This window comes from Setaria italica, chromosome IX (genome assembly GCF_000263155.2).
Source record: "Setaria italica strain Yugu1 chromosome IX, Setaria_italica_v2.0, whole genome shotgun sequence".
NCBI classification, from domain to species: Eukaryota; Viridiplantae; Streptophyta; class Magnoliopsida; order Poales; family Poaceae; genus Setaria; species Setaria italica.
Genome location: NC_028458.1, coordinates 13,062,437 through 13,078,120, shown reverse-complemented (window position 1 = coordinate 13,078,120; position 15,684 = coordinate 13,062,437). Strand labels below are relative to the sequence as shown.

At 45.8% G+C, this 15,684-nt stretch overlaps 2 protein-coding genes across 2 annotated transcripts; both read right to left on the bottom strand.

Moving 5' to 3' along the window:
* Window positions 1-4,523: 4,523 nt before the first annotated feature.
* Window positions 4,524-5,552, bottom strand: LOC101780264 (dirigent protein 1). Its single transcript, XM_004982510.2, has one exon. It carries the CDS (start codon window positions 5,361-5,363, stop codon window positions 4,728-4,730), a length of 636 nt encoding a protein of 211 aa, XP_004982567.1. The 5' UTR covers window positions 5,364-5,552; the 3' UTR covers window positions 4,524-4,727.
* Window positions 5,553-7,439: 1,887 nt separating this feature from the next.
* On the bottom strand, window positions 7,440-11,440 carry LOC101779849. Its single transcript, XM_004982509.4, has 4 exons — window positions 10,769-11,440; window positions 9,436-9,581; window positions 9,250-9,360; window positions 7,440-8,272 (listed from the first exon to the last, which is right to left on the bottom strand). The coding sequence occupies exons 1-4, from the start codon at window positions 11,367-11,369 to the stop codon at window positions 7,676-7,678; spliced, it is 1,455 nt and encodes a 484-aa protein (XP_004982566.1). The 5' UTR covers window positions 11,370-11,440; the 3' UTR covers window positions 7,440-7,675.
* Between the last annotated feature and the right edge of the window lie 4,244 nt (window positions 11,441-15,684).

The following is a 15,684-nucleotide window of genomic DNA, read 5'->3' as shown; positions in this document are numbered from 1 at the left end:
ACCCGTGACACCACGACCCTAATTAATCAGGAGCACGTGTCTCTTGCTCATGGCACACAGCAGCAGCACCGCCGTCTCCAATTAATCCGTGCATGGCTACCGGCCGGCCTACCGCTGAGCCACCGATCCGTCGTGGTCCTACACTGCTGTACAATATCCCCTGCTGATGACTCTTTTTTTTGGAAACGTGCCTGCTGATGACTCACACCGATGTTCTTGATCCATGACTTCTTCATTGAGATGTACTTCTCCGATCCGCTGGTACCCATGGATCTAGATATGAGGTGCATATTTCCACTTTGTTTGGCGTCGTGACCTCGACATACGTTCTTATCATCAATTATTATTAGTCACTAACTTGCAAGATCTTTGGTCTCCCTCCGGAACCGATGAAAAAGCATATTGTCACTTCCATATGAGTTTGGATTTGGGACCACTGCCTAACGCCTTTTTTTATTGGACTATTTTCCAACAATTTGTGTATTCTTTGTACCAATTGTGTACATGTCGATCTCTTAGATAGTTATTGAGAGTTAATTACAAGCTTATCTTATGTAGTCTCATTGTTGTGTGTCTTTCAGTTAGTATCATGTATGGATACATTCCAGTGAAAAATCATGGAGTTCATACGGCGGTGTATAGTACGCCAATTTGGCTAGAATACACGGCGTAGTTTTAGAGAGAGAAAAACATGCAAGGAAGCTGGTTTAGGTACACACCAGAGAAAGGGCTAAGGTTCAGTATCAAGAGTTGCGAAGTTTCCTTGTATTATCAAAATATTATCTCTTTGTTTTAGGCCACCTTTGAAGCACAATACTATATATGAAAATGCAAGAACAGAAAAACTTAGGATGAGAATTCCCTGGCATTTTAAATCCTACAGTACATAATTTTAGAACGCGGGAAAGTACGAAAAGAATGCTTTTGGACTACATGCATGAACCATAAAAATGGAACCCACTTGATGAGATGAACACAATGGAGGCGGCAGTATACGTGGTAGAGCGATGTATATAGTCTGAGGACGCTGAGCTTGAGGAACTGAGTGGAGTAGTGGACGGGGACGACCACTATGGAACGAGTGAATAGGATCAAGGGCCACACATGACTGTCCGAATATCGTTTATTTCTTTTAATTTGTCCTGCAAGTAATTGACCTGCAGATAACGAATTAATGATTAATTATTGTGCTTTTTATTTACACTTCAAGTTTCTGTTCTAACCATTCCTGTGTCTCTCCTACAATTTTTCCAAACAACAATTTCTACAGATCGAGTTCCTTTTATAGACCAGAGAAAGAATAACTCCTAGCCTCTCTATCAATTGTGGATACACATAACGTTAAAATTCAAACATTTAAATGCGTGTACATTAAGATTTGGACACTCATAGATGTTGTTTAATCCACTACTTTCTGTAATTTTCTTATTCTTCCATTTTTTGCATTCTTGCATCTCGAAACAGCCTATGTTTCTTATTAAATGGGATAAACAAAAGCTTAGAACTTATTTTACATGCACAAATGGCATTCCTTTCATGTCAGTATAGGACCCGCTTTTCAGAGGTCCACCGTACACCTCGCATCAGTAGGTAATAGACACAAACACAACACATTGATATAAAAAATCATGCTTTATTCTTTATTGATACTAGAATAGGATTACACGGTTTAAGGATTTACAAGAGTGGCCTAATACTAACAAGGCAACCAAAGCCAACAAGACAAACATCAGAAATCTACTGCAGCAGTCCGTGGCGTCGTGGCTCCAATCCTACAAGCATTCTTGGGTGTGGGTGTAACCCTTATCTTCATGCATTCTCCTATGCATAGTCCTTGTCTTCATTCGTACAGGACCTCATCTTCATGCATAGTCCTTGTCTTCATTCGTACAGGACCTGTACGTAGTCATATCATCTCCCTGTGTACTCCATTCCGTAGACTTCATTATTCTCGAGTGTTTTTGTGTATGTAGTCTCCATGCTTACCTCCATTGGTATTCCTTCATAGTCTCTCTCCTAAAAATATTCAACGAGTGTGGTATGAGTACACAAGGTACTCAGCAGGTCCTGACCATTGGGTTTAGGTAAGGTAATGGTTTGCGGGCTGCATGCAAGGGGTTATTTTGATGGAATAATATGCAGTAGTGGAAGTGGATATTTATTAAAAGAGGTTTAGCCTAGGGGAGAATTCACCTTCCCCGCTAGCTCAAGCTTCAAGTCACCAGTTCCGTACGCGAGTCCCGAAAAATCTTATTACAAATACTAATCAATAGATCTCAACATAACCGGTTGCCTGATACCAAGGACAATACTATTCGAATAGATTCTTATACTCTGTATAGATTGTACAATTTACACGCATGTCGTGCTTCGCTCTACCATGCACTCTTGATAGAACTAACACGACGAGATCCTGTACCCGCCGCTATTCCCTATACTTCTACCACGAAATGTTGGGGGCTTAGGTTCACAAAAAAAATACCACATAAATAAATAATGGCCAAAAATAGATCACACAGATTGAACAAGTTACCTGGAAGATCACACAGCATCTGGGGCCTAAGCCAGACTTACGGGAGATCACACAGCACCCTAGGTCGTTTCCTGACCCCCTTGTTGTCACTCCGTCCTCCTAGTAATGGTAAGGTTCAAACTTACGGGTGTGAGATTAAAATTTTCCATTCAGCATGTGGTTGCACGAATATTAGCTAGGTAGTGCCTAAGTTTGTCCGCGTGCGCTGACGTGGACGATGACCAATGGGATGGGTCGGCTTGCGCGAGTTTCACGTGCTCGAGAAGGAAGACGGCATGGTGGGAGGGATAGACCTGATGAGTGGGGCCACCTATCAGCGACTGGACGGGCGTTGTGGACGCGGTGTTGATGCGGAGGGGAGTTCGGGGCCGTGGCCCCAAGAGAAGGAGGATGGAAAGTGGCCCGAGGTAGAAAAATAGAGAGGGGAAATAGTTGGGCCGAGCCAGGCTGAAAGGGGGAGAGAATTGGAAATCCTATATGGCTTCTGGAAGTTTTTTCTTCCCTAACTTCTAGTGTTTGAGATTAGTGCTTGTAATTTCAACCGTCGGATCCCCATCCATCCTTCCTCAATCGTATCACACCTTCACCTCCTCCTCCCACTCCATGCACCGCCGCTGGCCCCCACCCCCTCGCCATGGCCGGCCCTTGCCGCCTTCCCCGCACGCATCGCCAGCCCATCGTCACGCCCGGCGATGCCGGCCCCAACGTTGGCCTCCCCCGCGGGCGTCTCAGACCCCGCTCACGGCAGCTCCCGCTGCCATCCCGGTCTTCAAGCACAGGCGCCGCCAGCCCCGACGCTGCCCTCCCCTCGTTCGACGCCGGCCCTAGCTCACGTCGGCCCCGCTGCCCGCACTCGTGCGCCGGCCTACCGTGGTCGGTGAAGATAAAAAAAAATCCCTGAAATGTTGATTTTTATTTTTGAACAATATTGAATCTGTTCTGTCAAAATGTTGAAATATACGGTGGAAAATGTTGAAGGTGCTAATTTTTTTTTTCAAAATGTTGATCTGTTATTTTAGAAAATGTTGAATTTAGTTTGCTCAAATGTTGATATAGAATACTAATTGGGTCTAATCTATACCTAATATTAAAGTGCGGTTGTTTCTTCCAAACGTCTCGGTTGTGTTGCAAAAAAGTACCTCAACTTTTTTTGTAATCAATCCTCAGTCGGTTGTAGTTCTTTGACGATTTGCAAAAGAGTCCCTCACCTTAGTTTTAAAGTTGTGAAGCTTAACTGGCTTTCACAGGTTATATAGGAGCCCCCGAAGAGAATGGAATTGGAACCGAGGGTTTGGGAAAAAAATGTTTGAACATTTTGGAGGGGATTTGAATCTGTAGAGAACATCGCCCTTAGGCTTGTTTTGTTTTCTGGTACACAATGTTTTACAAAAAAATAGGAAGGCATGTGTTGGAGCTCAAAATTAGCAGCAAGCCGATCAGGCTGGGACCAACCGGTTAGACCGGTTCCTCCAGGCGATCTGGCCGGTCTGGGTCTTGTAGCCGGTCTGGCAAGGCTAACCAATCTGGCCGATGGGCTTGGCCGGTCTGATCGGTCTAATCCAAATCCGAGTAGAATTGAGGAGTCCTAGTAGATTAAGATTTGTAACAGAATTTTCTTGCAGAGCAAGACCTCCCCACGCTATAAATATAAAGGGCTAACACTCAATCGATCAAAACATTTATCTTTACTTTTATCTCCAAACCTTAATCTTTTCCAACCCCTTTGTTTTGCTCCTTCATCTCTACGGCGGTTGAGGACGTTCTGAGTGTCCTGCCGATCTCAGAGCAACCCTAGGCGCACCATCCTTGATGGGTACCCCCAGGGTGTTGATCCTAGGTTTTCACGTCGTCCATGTGCAAACCGGTCTGACCGGCTTCCCTGATCGGTCTGACCGGCCAAGGGTAGGAGCCATGCGAGGAGAGTTTCAATGACCGCGCGATCTAGTGCATTCGAGGTGTTGAGCAGAAAAAGGGTTAACAGATTCCAACGAGAGCAAAGGCCAAACGACTTTTACCTTGCCGTTCACTTCAATTGAATCACTCAAATTATTGTTAAATTAACTTACAATTTTGGACTTCGGATCCAGCAATAACACCAATAACAACCAATACTGCTTTTTACCAACAAATGCATGCGGAACCGGAACAATATTATTCGTTCGACTAATCGTGCATAGCCAAAATCAAAACCCTGTCAGTCGAGGTTGAGGGCCGCCGGACGCACGTCGTCGGCGCGCGGAGGCGGCGGCGAACGAGCGGCCGGCACGGTGGCGTAGACGTCGAGCTCGACCACCATGTGGTCCCTGGACTCCATCCTGGCCGTCCGCCAGAGCACGTGGCCCGTGGCCCTCCGGAACGCGCCGGTGCCGCCGACCACCGCGAGCTCCCTGACGCCCACCGAGATGTCGTCCAGGCCCGCCACGGCGACGGTGCTGCCGTTGTAGGCCCCGCCCGTGAGCGCCAGGTTCACGGCCACCGACAGCACGGGCTCCCTGAGCGACGCCAGCGTGTAGGTCCCCCGCGCGCGCCCGACCAGCCGCGACGACGCGGCGGCGCCCTCCGTCAGGGCGTCATCCATCACCGTGGTGTCGCCGAAGTGGGAGCCCGGCGGCATCGCCGGGTGCGCCGGGCCCGCGCCCTTCACGATCTGCACCGCCGTCTGGCCAGGGCCGCCCGTGATGTCGTGCATGAAGAAGTGCAGGTGGATGAGGCGGCCGTGACCGCGCGCCGCCGCCGCCGCCGCCGCCGCCGCTGCTGGACCGGCGGCGGCCATGGCGAGGGCCGCCGCCAGAGAGACGAGGAAGAGGATGCGAGCCATCGATGCGGCCATGGAGAGAGGACGATCGAGTTGCTCATCAGCGAGCTTGTACGAGCGCCATTACTTATGGGCTCTCCATGGATGCATCATGCATGGCTCCGTTGTGTCACCAACTCACCATGGCACGCCTTCGGGTCCTTGCTTGGTTGTTACTCAGCCATTGCCGGCCAGTGCATTAACGTCCTACTGCTGGTACGGGACAACTACGCTACGCTAGCCAGACGACAACCATGCATCCTCGCCGCCCGTCTAGAATGTCTCTCTGTCAGGAAAGGCTGAGCCCACAACCAACCTTGCATATAGTATAGTAGTATATAAAAATGTTCATGCATGTTTAGCGTAAAAATTAACGTAAAAATTAAGTGATTGTTTCAATGGCATAGAAACGACCTTACATCCAGCTTCGTCTTTGGAACCGGAACTAAAGAGGACATTAGTCCCAGGTCTAAATTTTGTAGTCCCTCAGAGCTCTTTTAGTCCCGGTTGGTGATTTCAACCGTGATAAAAATGAAACTTTTAATCCCGGTTGGTGGCTCCAACCGGGACTAAATCCACCGAGAACCTTTAATTATCTCTCCGACTCTATCTCTCTTCCTTATCCTTATCTTTGCTCCTCGATCCCGACCTCTCCCTCCTCCTCCCGTTGCTCCCTCCCTCCCTCCCCGGCCTCCTTCCTCCCTCCCTCCCTCCCCAGTGAGGCGCGGCGGCTCGGCGAGGCAAGGCAGCCCCGTGCGGCTCAGGCGGCCCGGCTAGGCGCAGCGGTCCGTCGAGGCGTGGCGAGGCAGCCAAGCGCGGCACGGAGCTGCCAAGCTCATGTGCGGTGGGTGAGATTGGTGTGAATGATTATTTATTTGTGATTTTTTTGGTGAATCCAACGCGTGTTGTGAATCAAATCAAACTCATGTGTTGTGAATCAGATCTTGTGCGAATTGATTTGTTGTGTGTTCTTACTTGTGTGATGGTCATGTGAGATGAGCATGTTTTTTTCTTCAATGTCAATTATTTCTTGCTCTTGATTTGATTGTCTCTATGGTGGAGTTGGAGCTCAAGGAGGTGGTACAGTGGTCGAGGCGGAGCTGCAGGGGCAGCGGCGCGAGCAGGTAGGACGGGGGTGCCCCACTTTTTTTTAACCTTTTTAGTCATGGTTGGTTAGTACCAACCATGATTAAAGACCTTTTTTTAGTCCCGGGTGAAATACCTGAGACTAAAAGAGAGACCTTTAGTCTTGAAAAATTAGTCCCGATTAGAGTTTCGAGACCTATGTGTCTCTCCAACCAGGACTAATACTCACTTTTCCACCGGTGTTAAGCCACTCAAAACCACACAATATAGTGACTACTAAATGCATCCCATGGGATCAGTCCCAAATGATTCTCTTCCTCACGCAGTCCACAGTACACCCAAACAACCGTTCTAAAAAGTCCCTACACGTTAGTCACCGCCATCTCATCTTAGGCCATGTTTGAATCCACCCAGCTAAGGGTGAGTTTGGCGAAGCTCCTAGAGCTGATTCTCTGCTGATTCCAGCAGGAGCTCTACCAAACAATTTTTCAAAGAGAAGTGACTCTTTGCTGATTATGTGAAATGATTCTCTGAAATGAACTAAGAAACTGGAAGCTAGAAAAAAGTAGATTATTCTGATTCTGTGAAGTGATTTCCATCGTGATTTTAAAAGTTCATGTTAGAGAATCAAAGATAATCACTTTAGCCATAGAATCACTTCTTTCAGAGAATCAACTCCCATAAAGAATCAAAATCATATGAAGCTCTATCAAACGCACCCTAAACCACTAGCTGTTTAGTTGGAATTAATAGGTTGGGCCAGCCTAAAGAGACACAGTTGCTATCCAGGCAGCTAGAAGGGCTTTAACTGTACTTCAGCTGGTCATCCAACCAGCTAAAATTAGCTACCTACCCATTAGCTGACCTTAGGTCATGGTGGGGAGCCGATTTTACTGCATCTCAGGATCATTCGCTTTCATCACTGGGCTCAATGAGATTTGTAACACAAGGCATCGAGACAAATCCAACAACGAGAAATGTGACTGAACTACTTCCGGTTAAGCAAAATCAACAGGACCAGTGAAGTAAAAGAACAGCCTGGACATCGGCAAAAGAATAAGCAATCAGGTATATTTACATAGCAAACGGGCCTCCTTCACAAAACTATACAAAATCAGGGGGCACCCAGATGATCCTAGGCCTACCATTGTCAATCAGCATCAATCACAATCATCGTGACACTTAGATAAAGTTAGGATATGCTATTACCTAGTATTTACAAAAAGAGGGCCATACATCACACAGTAGTTTCTGGAACATAATCAGAACTTTTGAGACTGACTGCTGATAGTCAGAACAAGCCCGAAGTGGTCGCTGGGAAAGACAGGTAGCTCCAGGTTGCGGATCTCCTGCCGGACTTTCTTCTCCTTAATGTACGTGATACCTGGTATTGCCTCCTTTCCGATCATCTCAATACTGTCGACCTTGAAATCCGACAACTTGCACACAAACCGGTCCAGTCTTTTCTGCAGCTTGCGGTTACCTGATAGCATGATATTTGCTTTCGTGTCGTAAGTCCAGCCATTTTCACCTGGCTTCAACTCATCCCAAGCGTCAATCCACCCATCTGGTAGGGGGAATGGTCCATCTCCTTTATCATCCCAGTTCATGTCTCCGCAGAATATTACATTGCGGAAGGCTCCCAGAATTCTCAAAGATTCATTTGCCTGAGCTACCCTTTCCTTGCTGAACATCTGATCCCAGTTAGGAGGTCCAGGGCATGGGCTCTCAAGGTGGCTTGTAGCCCACACCAATTTGATCAAACCTCCAACAATGACATCAGCTGTGCACAACTCTCGTCCCATATATGAGTTAGAGAATGGTTTGCAGTTAAATGACTCCACAGGCAATTTGCTCATCTGAATTTATTAGCAACAAAGTAACATTATGAAAAAAAAAAGTAAATGACAGAAAGCAGCATATACTGTACATGTCTTCAACCTCAACTGTTTGGGAACAACAAAATGCAGAAACATTAGCATTTCTGGATGTGCAAAGTCAAGGCAACAAAGACTGAATAAAAATAAAACACAAGGCAAACAATCCAAGTCAATATGCCTCAACATGTAAAAGACAAAATATGTGGTGTGTTAGTGATATGAGCAGGAAGCCAATCAATGGCTGAGTAGCCATGTGTATCTTTAGTTGTGTGTCTGAACAGTCATAGGCTTAATAGTAGCACCAACTTATCCATGCTGAGTACAGATGGACATGAGTGTATTACAGTAACTGGGCTAGTGTCTAAAGCTTTCTAAGATCCTGAAGGGATAGTGATTTACCTCGCATTTTATCAGAAGCCAGCTATATCACATATTGACATTTTGCGAAAGGGCATTTAGCCTAGTGGTTAGAGCACCTTAGTAGCACACCCAACAGGCCTAGGTCCGACTCCCTATGGGAGCGAGTTAAATGGGGCTCGATTAGGAAACAAAAAGGGTCCATCGTCGGCTGTTCCAAGTTATATGCATAACCATTTTGGTTGCCTTCAGCAAAATGCACGTGGTCCACATGTCCTGGGCAGCGCGTCCGGGCAGCCAGCCGACAGGGCCTTTTCTCGACCGGGCCAAGAAGAGCTTCTTAGTGCAAAACCGTGGGGCGGTCTTCTTAGTGCAAAGCCTTGAGGTAGCAACCAAGCATTTTAAATAGCAACTAAATCCAGTATTAAAATCATGATGTGGATTCTATGTGTCCAACAAAGCATAACCCTAACCCGCATGTTATAAATAGAGAGTGCAGTAATACAGCATGATATTATAAAACTTGCCAGCAAAAATACGTAAATACGCTGACTCTGAGAATTTGTTATATACTACTTAGTTTGAGAAACCATTTATACCTGCATGCAGTAATATGCTTTTTCCGTGGCCTCCTTATGTGACAATGAGCATTTGTATGATTTCCACCAATCAGATTTTTCAAAAAGGAGATATATTTCTGGAGTTACTTCCTGCAGTTCAACATATGAATATCTGATGCACATGTAGAAGAGGAACCAAAATAATGAATAGTTCGAATTAAGGACCTGGAATCCTATAAGGTCTGGGTTGTGATGCCGAATAAGATTTCCAATAGCTTGCATCCTTCTACTCAGTTCCAAATCCTCACGGAACCAGACATTGTATGTCATTACTTTGACAGTCTTCTTATCCAAATGACTATTTGAATTTCCTACAGAACAGTCATTTAGTTATCAGTGTGACCATAGAAGACAATTAGGATAACACATACGAAAGGTGAACTCAGCTTCTAGCATCCATAAATTTGTTCGCTATTTTTTATTTTTTTTAAAATATCAGTTGACGCAATGACACAAAAAAACAAAAACAGTGAAATAACTTCAAAATAATCATAAATATGTATAACCCTGACAGAACAAATTTTCAGTCAGTAGAACATGGTGCCATGATTTCTTATCAGAAAATATTTGTACCATTGTCACAAAAATTTATTGGATAAAAAATGCTAAAAGTATGACCTGGAGGACTAATCAAAGCTATATAAGCTCTGAATATTTTGCAAGTGTCAGGTCAAAAGTTAGCTATAATACAGGTGAGCTATATCAGTGAAAGCACAATGCCTTCAATAGTACAGTGTACGCCTTTTGTGAGGATGGCATTGGCATATGCTGTGCAGTTGTAGTTTTGTTAAAAAAACAATAGGACATGATAAAAATGCATATTTACAAAAATTATATAAACAACTTGGAACCGAGTAAAAATGTAGCATATTAACAAAAGATAGATCAAATATGTGTGTGTTCAAGCATCAAACTGTGGAGCATAAAAGTAAGAAAATTCAGTAATTGGCATGAAAATGGATATAGAACTGGAGACCAAGTTAACAACTCAGCAAAACAAAGAGCACCCTGAATTATAGCTAACGAAGTTGATCGCTCATACACCTATATCCAGCTTACCATGTACCTCAATTCAACATCTTGGCCACACCAGATGCAAAAATCCAATATATCCGACCGTCCTGCCATCCCTAGACGATCTCGAATTCTTAGATTATAGTGAAAATTTTGTCACATTCATCAATGAAACCTTTGAGTATAACTAGGATTCACGAACATTACAATGCCACATTGCATATTTCTCACTGATTGTACCACATCGATGTCTCCCCATCCCCCAGCCGCACCACCCCCCCCCCCCCCAAAAAAAAAAAAAACCAAAGTCTATGCCCTCCAAAAACTAAAATATAATCTTTCAATGCGAACGGTAATAAAAGGAAGCTTAGTAAAAGATCAAGAAATACAGCAATAATAGCCCAAGGGAAGACCAAAACAATGCCGGCTCGGAAAATCAAATCTTGTAATGCGCAAAAAAAAAAATGGAAAACCGTAAACAAACCCTTCTTGGCGGCGCGCGCATCTTCTCCCTCCTCCGCGCCGCTGGCCCACTTGTCTGCGGCGGCGGGCAACTCGACGACCTCCGGCGACGGCGCGCGCTTCCGCTTCGTCCCCCCCGCCGCACCGCCGGCCCGCTTGTCCGCGGCGCCGCGCACCTCGACGACCTCCGGCGACGGCGCGCGCTTCCGCTTCGCCTCCTCCGCCGCACCGCCCGCCCGCTTGTCCGAGGCGGCGCGCACCTCGACGAACTCTGGCGACGGCGCGCGCTTCCGCGTCGTCCCCTCCGCCGCACCGCCGGCCCGCTTTTCCGCGGCGGCGCGCACCTCGATGAACTCCGGCGACAGCGCGCGCTTCGGCTTCGTCGCTCGCCGCCGGAGCGGGTAGAACACGGCGCCGGCGACCGCGCTAAAATCCAGCGGGTCGTCGGCGCTGTCCCACACCGACAGACGGAGATTGGGAACCGAGGACATGGCTCGAGAGGGCGAGGTACCGGCTCTTCCCATCTGGGGAAGGCGGAGGTAGGGGATGAGGGAGGGCTTGGGGCTGAGGCGGCGGAGCAGAGGATCGAGACGAGCCGCCAGAGTCGAGAAGAGCGTGGCCATCCGAATTTTGAATTGAGGGGGATTTGCTGTTGCTGACCCGGTCCGTTTGGCCTCCAGCCGAGTCGTGCGATTTTGCGGGATATCTTGCTTCTTCCGGCGCTTCGTCTTCCTTGTGCTACTGTTAACTTTCCAACAGGAGAAGGGCACGGTGAGTTCAATCTTCAATTCACCTCAGCAAGATGTCATCATCGTTACATGTGGGTTAGAAATCTTGAGCACAGCCAGTTTTTACTGCGAAAAAAACTCCAAACTTAAACAACACATATGCTCCTAGCAAGTTGAAGGGCGCGTTTGGTATAACTTTATGGCTCCAGCTGTTGGGCACGGTGAGTTCAATCTTCAATTCACCTCAGCAAGATGCCACCATCGTTACATGTGGGTTAGAAATCTTGGGCACAGCCAGTTTTTACTGCGAAAAAAAACTCCAAACTTAAACAACACATATGCTCCTAGCAAGTTGAAGGGCGCGTTTGGTATAACTTCATGGCTCCAGCTGTTGGGCACGGTGAGTTCAATCTTCAATTCACCTCAGCAAGATGCCACCATCGTTACATGTGGGTTAGAAATCTTGGGCACAGCCAGTTTTTACTGCGAAAAAAAACTCCAAACTTAAACAACACATATGCTCCTAGCAAGTTGAATGGCGCGTTTGGTATAACTTCATGCTCCAGCTTCTACTGTACTGTGCGTCATTGTTTTCCCAGTAGCAATGGAAAAAGGGCTCCAGCTCCACTCGTTTTTTTCCCTAGGGGGACAAGAGGAGCTGCCGGAGTTGCCGCACCAAACGCAACCGAAGTCTCACACCATTATTAGTATCACACTTGTTTAAGGTGTGTTTAGTTACTCGCATGAGCGTTGCTTGCACCAATGGATCCGTATAAACTCAGAGAAGAGCGTGGGCAGATGCAGCTTGCATGAGCAAATGCAGAAATAGGCTCTCATACTGGGCCAATGGTACGCCCAAATTAAAATCCGCTCATGCAGACTCCGTGGATGCATTGCATATGCTTCGGACGGACCTATACGTCAGTCACACATGTAGGTCACTTTGCATCCGCCTATGCCATCAACCAAACATCTTCACAAGATTCACTTCATCCGCTCATTCAACCAACCAAACACCCTCATTTCCATAATTCCATGGTCACCGCATCCGCTCTGCCTGCTTCTCCCTCATCCGGAATATACGATGCAGCTCTATAAAACCTCACGCTAGCAACAAAACATACGCTTAGCTGAGCTATTATCTTAGCGCTATTTCTTGGAAATAATGCGAACAATGTTCATAAGAAATATATGGGAAAATAGAGGCTTGCAAGAAAATATAATTGCTAACCACGCTGCAAGTGCAAGGGTTAAACATTTTGGGGACAAATTTGGATGTTAGTATGGGGCTTCTAATCGGAGATACTTCTTACTATAACACACATCATTGCAGTGACATGTTTATTAACATCAGTATATTTTAAATATCTGCATAATATATGGAGCATTTGTATAATTTTTTTTATAGCATTGTAGCAATTTCCATTAAAAATGGTTAATTATTTCAATTTGTATAATCATAAATGACCATTACATCTGATTTTGCAACATCTTTTGCTTGGGAGCAATCACACCATTTTTCCACAAAAAATTGTAAATCTAGAAACAAAGGCTGTTTGCAATATTTTCATCATGTTACCGCCCATTCCAAATCTGTGAAACATCTTCCTAATACTAAATTAGAGACTCATTTTAAAGCATCAAGAGATCAATCCTAGAATATATTTATATCAAAAATAAATAGCATGCCATCATTTTGGTACACTTTAATCAACATTAACAGTTATAGCAATTGGATCCACTTTTATTAAAAATTTACCCCTATTGTAATGAAAAAATAATCTAAAGTAACTCCCTCACACTGTGTCTAAATTGGAGATCATTATAAAAATAACCAAAAGTAACCCTTAAACCTTGCACAAACTACCCATCCAACCATTATGAAAAACAATATAAACTGAATCTTAAATTTGCATCTAAAATTCTAAATTATCACATCTACCATTAGTAATAAATATAACCTAAAGTAGCCACATAAATTTGCATCTAAATTGACTAACGCTGACAAGATGAATGAATATTGCAATGTTTTTTATGAGTATTATGTAGAATATGCATAAATGAGAAAGGACAAAGGTAAACAATTTTAATTAGCCATAGGTCCTAAAATTAGAGCTTCTTTAGATGATGGCCACAACTTGTCACCCCACGACTTCTTAAACCAATGTTAGTTTCTTGACGCAGTAGCGGCTTGCAGCACTTCTTTTGTCTATATATATAACCCACGTGTTATAGAATCATCTCTTTGCCAAACTTTGCCTAAGGCGTGGTTAAAAAACAGTTGGTAACACCTTATGCGAAGTTTAGCAAAAAAAAAAGTGTAGCATGTATGGTGCCATCCAAATGCATTCTTGTCTACGAACTTCTAACACTAATGTCTTTTAAAAATTGTAGTCTGCGTAGGAGTAAAGGTTGGGCTAATTGTAAGTAATGTTTGTGGAGCACCTGCTTAGGTCAATTCTCAATGTTTCTTCGGCAACGTGGAGGATTAAAACCTTTGATATAGAATAACCTTCGGCAACGTGGAAGGTACGTCTATGTTGAAGACCAAAACCTTGACGTAGTCATAGACATAATTTATTTTAGGAAGTTAGACTGAATTCTTGTTATTAAACGTGGACGGAGGGAGGAGCATAACCTTTACCATTTACAAGTGTTGCAAGTCAGAACAGGTTAAGAGGTTAAGAATCCAAATAAGTCAACACAGGCTAATTACCTAAGAAATCGATCACTGCTGGAAAATTGAGCATTGGTCCTAATAAGTATCGGTTGGTTTTTGACCCGGTACTAATATGAGCATTAGTACCGGATCTAAGGGATAGCCCCCCAGAAGCCCCCGTAACCCCCTTTTAGTACCGGTTGGAGGCTCCAACCGGTACTAAAGGGGGTCACTCATCCCTATCTCCTCCGTCTGGACTCATTATCTTATCTTCCCAGCCCATCTTATCTCCTCACGCCTGGACTCCGCCCTCTCGGTCCTCTCCCTCCCCTTTCCTCTCCACCCTCTCCCTCTCCCCGGCCCCCTCCCTCTCTCCCTCTCCTATCCGCCCGGACTCCACCCTCTCCCTCTCCTCTCCACCCTCTCTTTCTCCCCAGCCCCCTCCCTCTCTCTCCCACCGGACCTCCCTCTCTTGCTGCCCCTCCCCTCCCCCCTTCGCTCACCCCTCACTCGTGGCAGTGAGGAGCAACGGCGGGGCGAGGAGCGGCGGTAGCGCACGGGGCTGCAGTGGCATGCAGGTGGATGCGGCTGCCGCCGGGTGGCTGCGGCGGCAGTGCTGGTGACTACGGCGGCAGCGGGTGGATGCGGTAGTGACAGTGAGCCCCCCTCACTCTCTCTCTCTCTCTGATCCAGGGGCGGATCCAGCCGGTATGGCCGGGCTCTAGCGGGTCGTGTTGCCGGGGCGTGCGGCAGCGCGAGGTCGGGGCGCACGGCGATGGGAGGGCTTGGGCTTGGGCCGGCGGGGTGCGGCTCGGGGCTCGGGCTCAGGCGGGGTGATTTTGTTTTTTTATTTTTTAATACCCCTTTAGTACCGGTTATTTAACCCGGTACTTAAAAAACCCCCCTTTAGTACCAAAGTAGCAATACCGGTTGCATAACCGGTACTAAAGGGGTTAGGAACCGAACTTTCCCTAGCAGTGGATTGACCACTTTAGGATAATGGGCACACGCACCTAGCTTTTCTTGGACACACTGAAATTAAACCTGTTAAAAACAGTTGGCTGCAAATGTGCTAACATGGAGGCATCCAGAGATGCTTAGCTTAACATGGATCTCTTCCAGCAGAACAGATTCGATCGACAGTTGCCACACCTGCAAAACAACTGGAACAGAAAAAGCAAATGTGGAAGCAGGAAAAATGAGCTGCAAAGGTCATGTGAAACTTTGCATTCTGAATGATCAAAGTACGTGGGAACGGTTGCATCCATGTTTTCTAAAGATCAAAGCAACATATTCCCCATTCCTTTCCTCGAATACGACATGCAGTGAAATTGTTTGGTATACACATCATGTTGGGTTTTCTAGCTAGTATGCATTTATATATACCAAAGTGTGTACTCCCTCTATTCCAAATTGTAGGTCGTTTTGGCATTTCTAGATTTATAGTTTTCATTGTGTATCTAGACATAGTGTATATCTAGATGAATAGTAAAAGTTATGAACCTAGATATGCCAAAACGACCTACAATTTGGGATGGAGTGAGTATATCA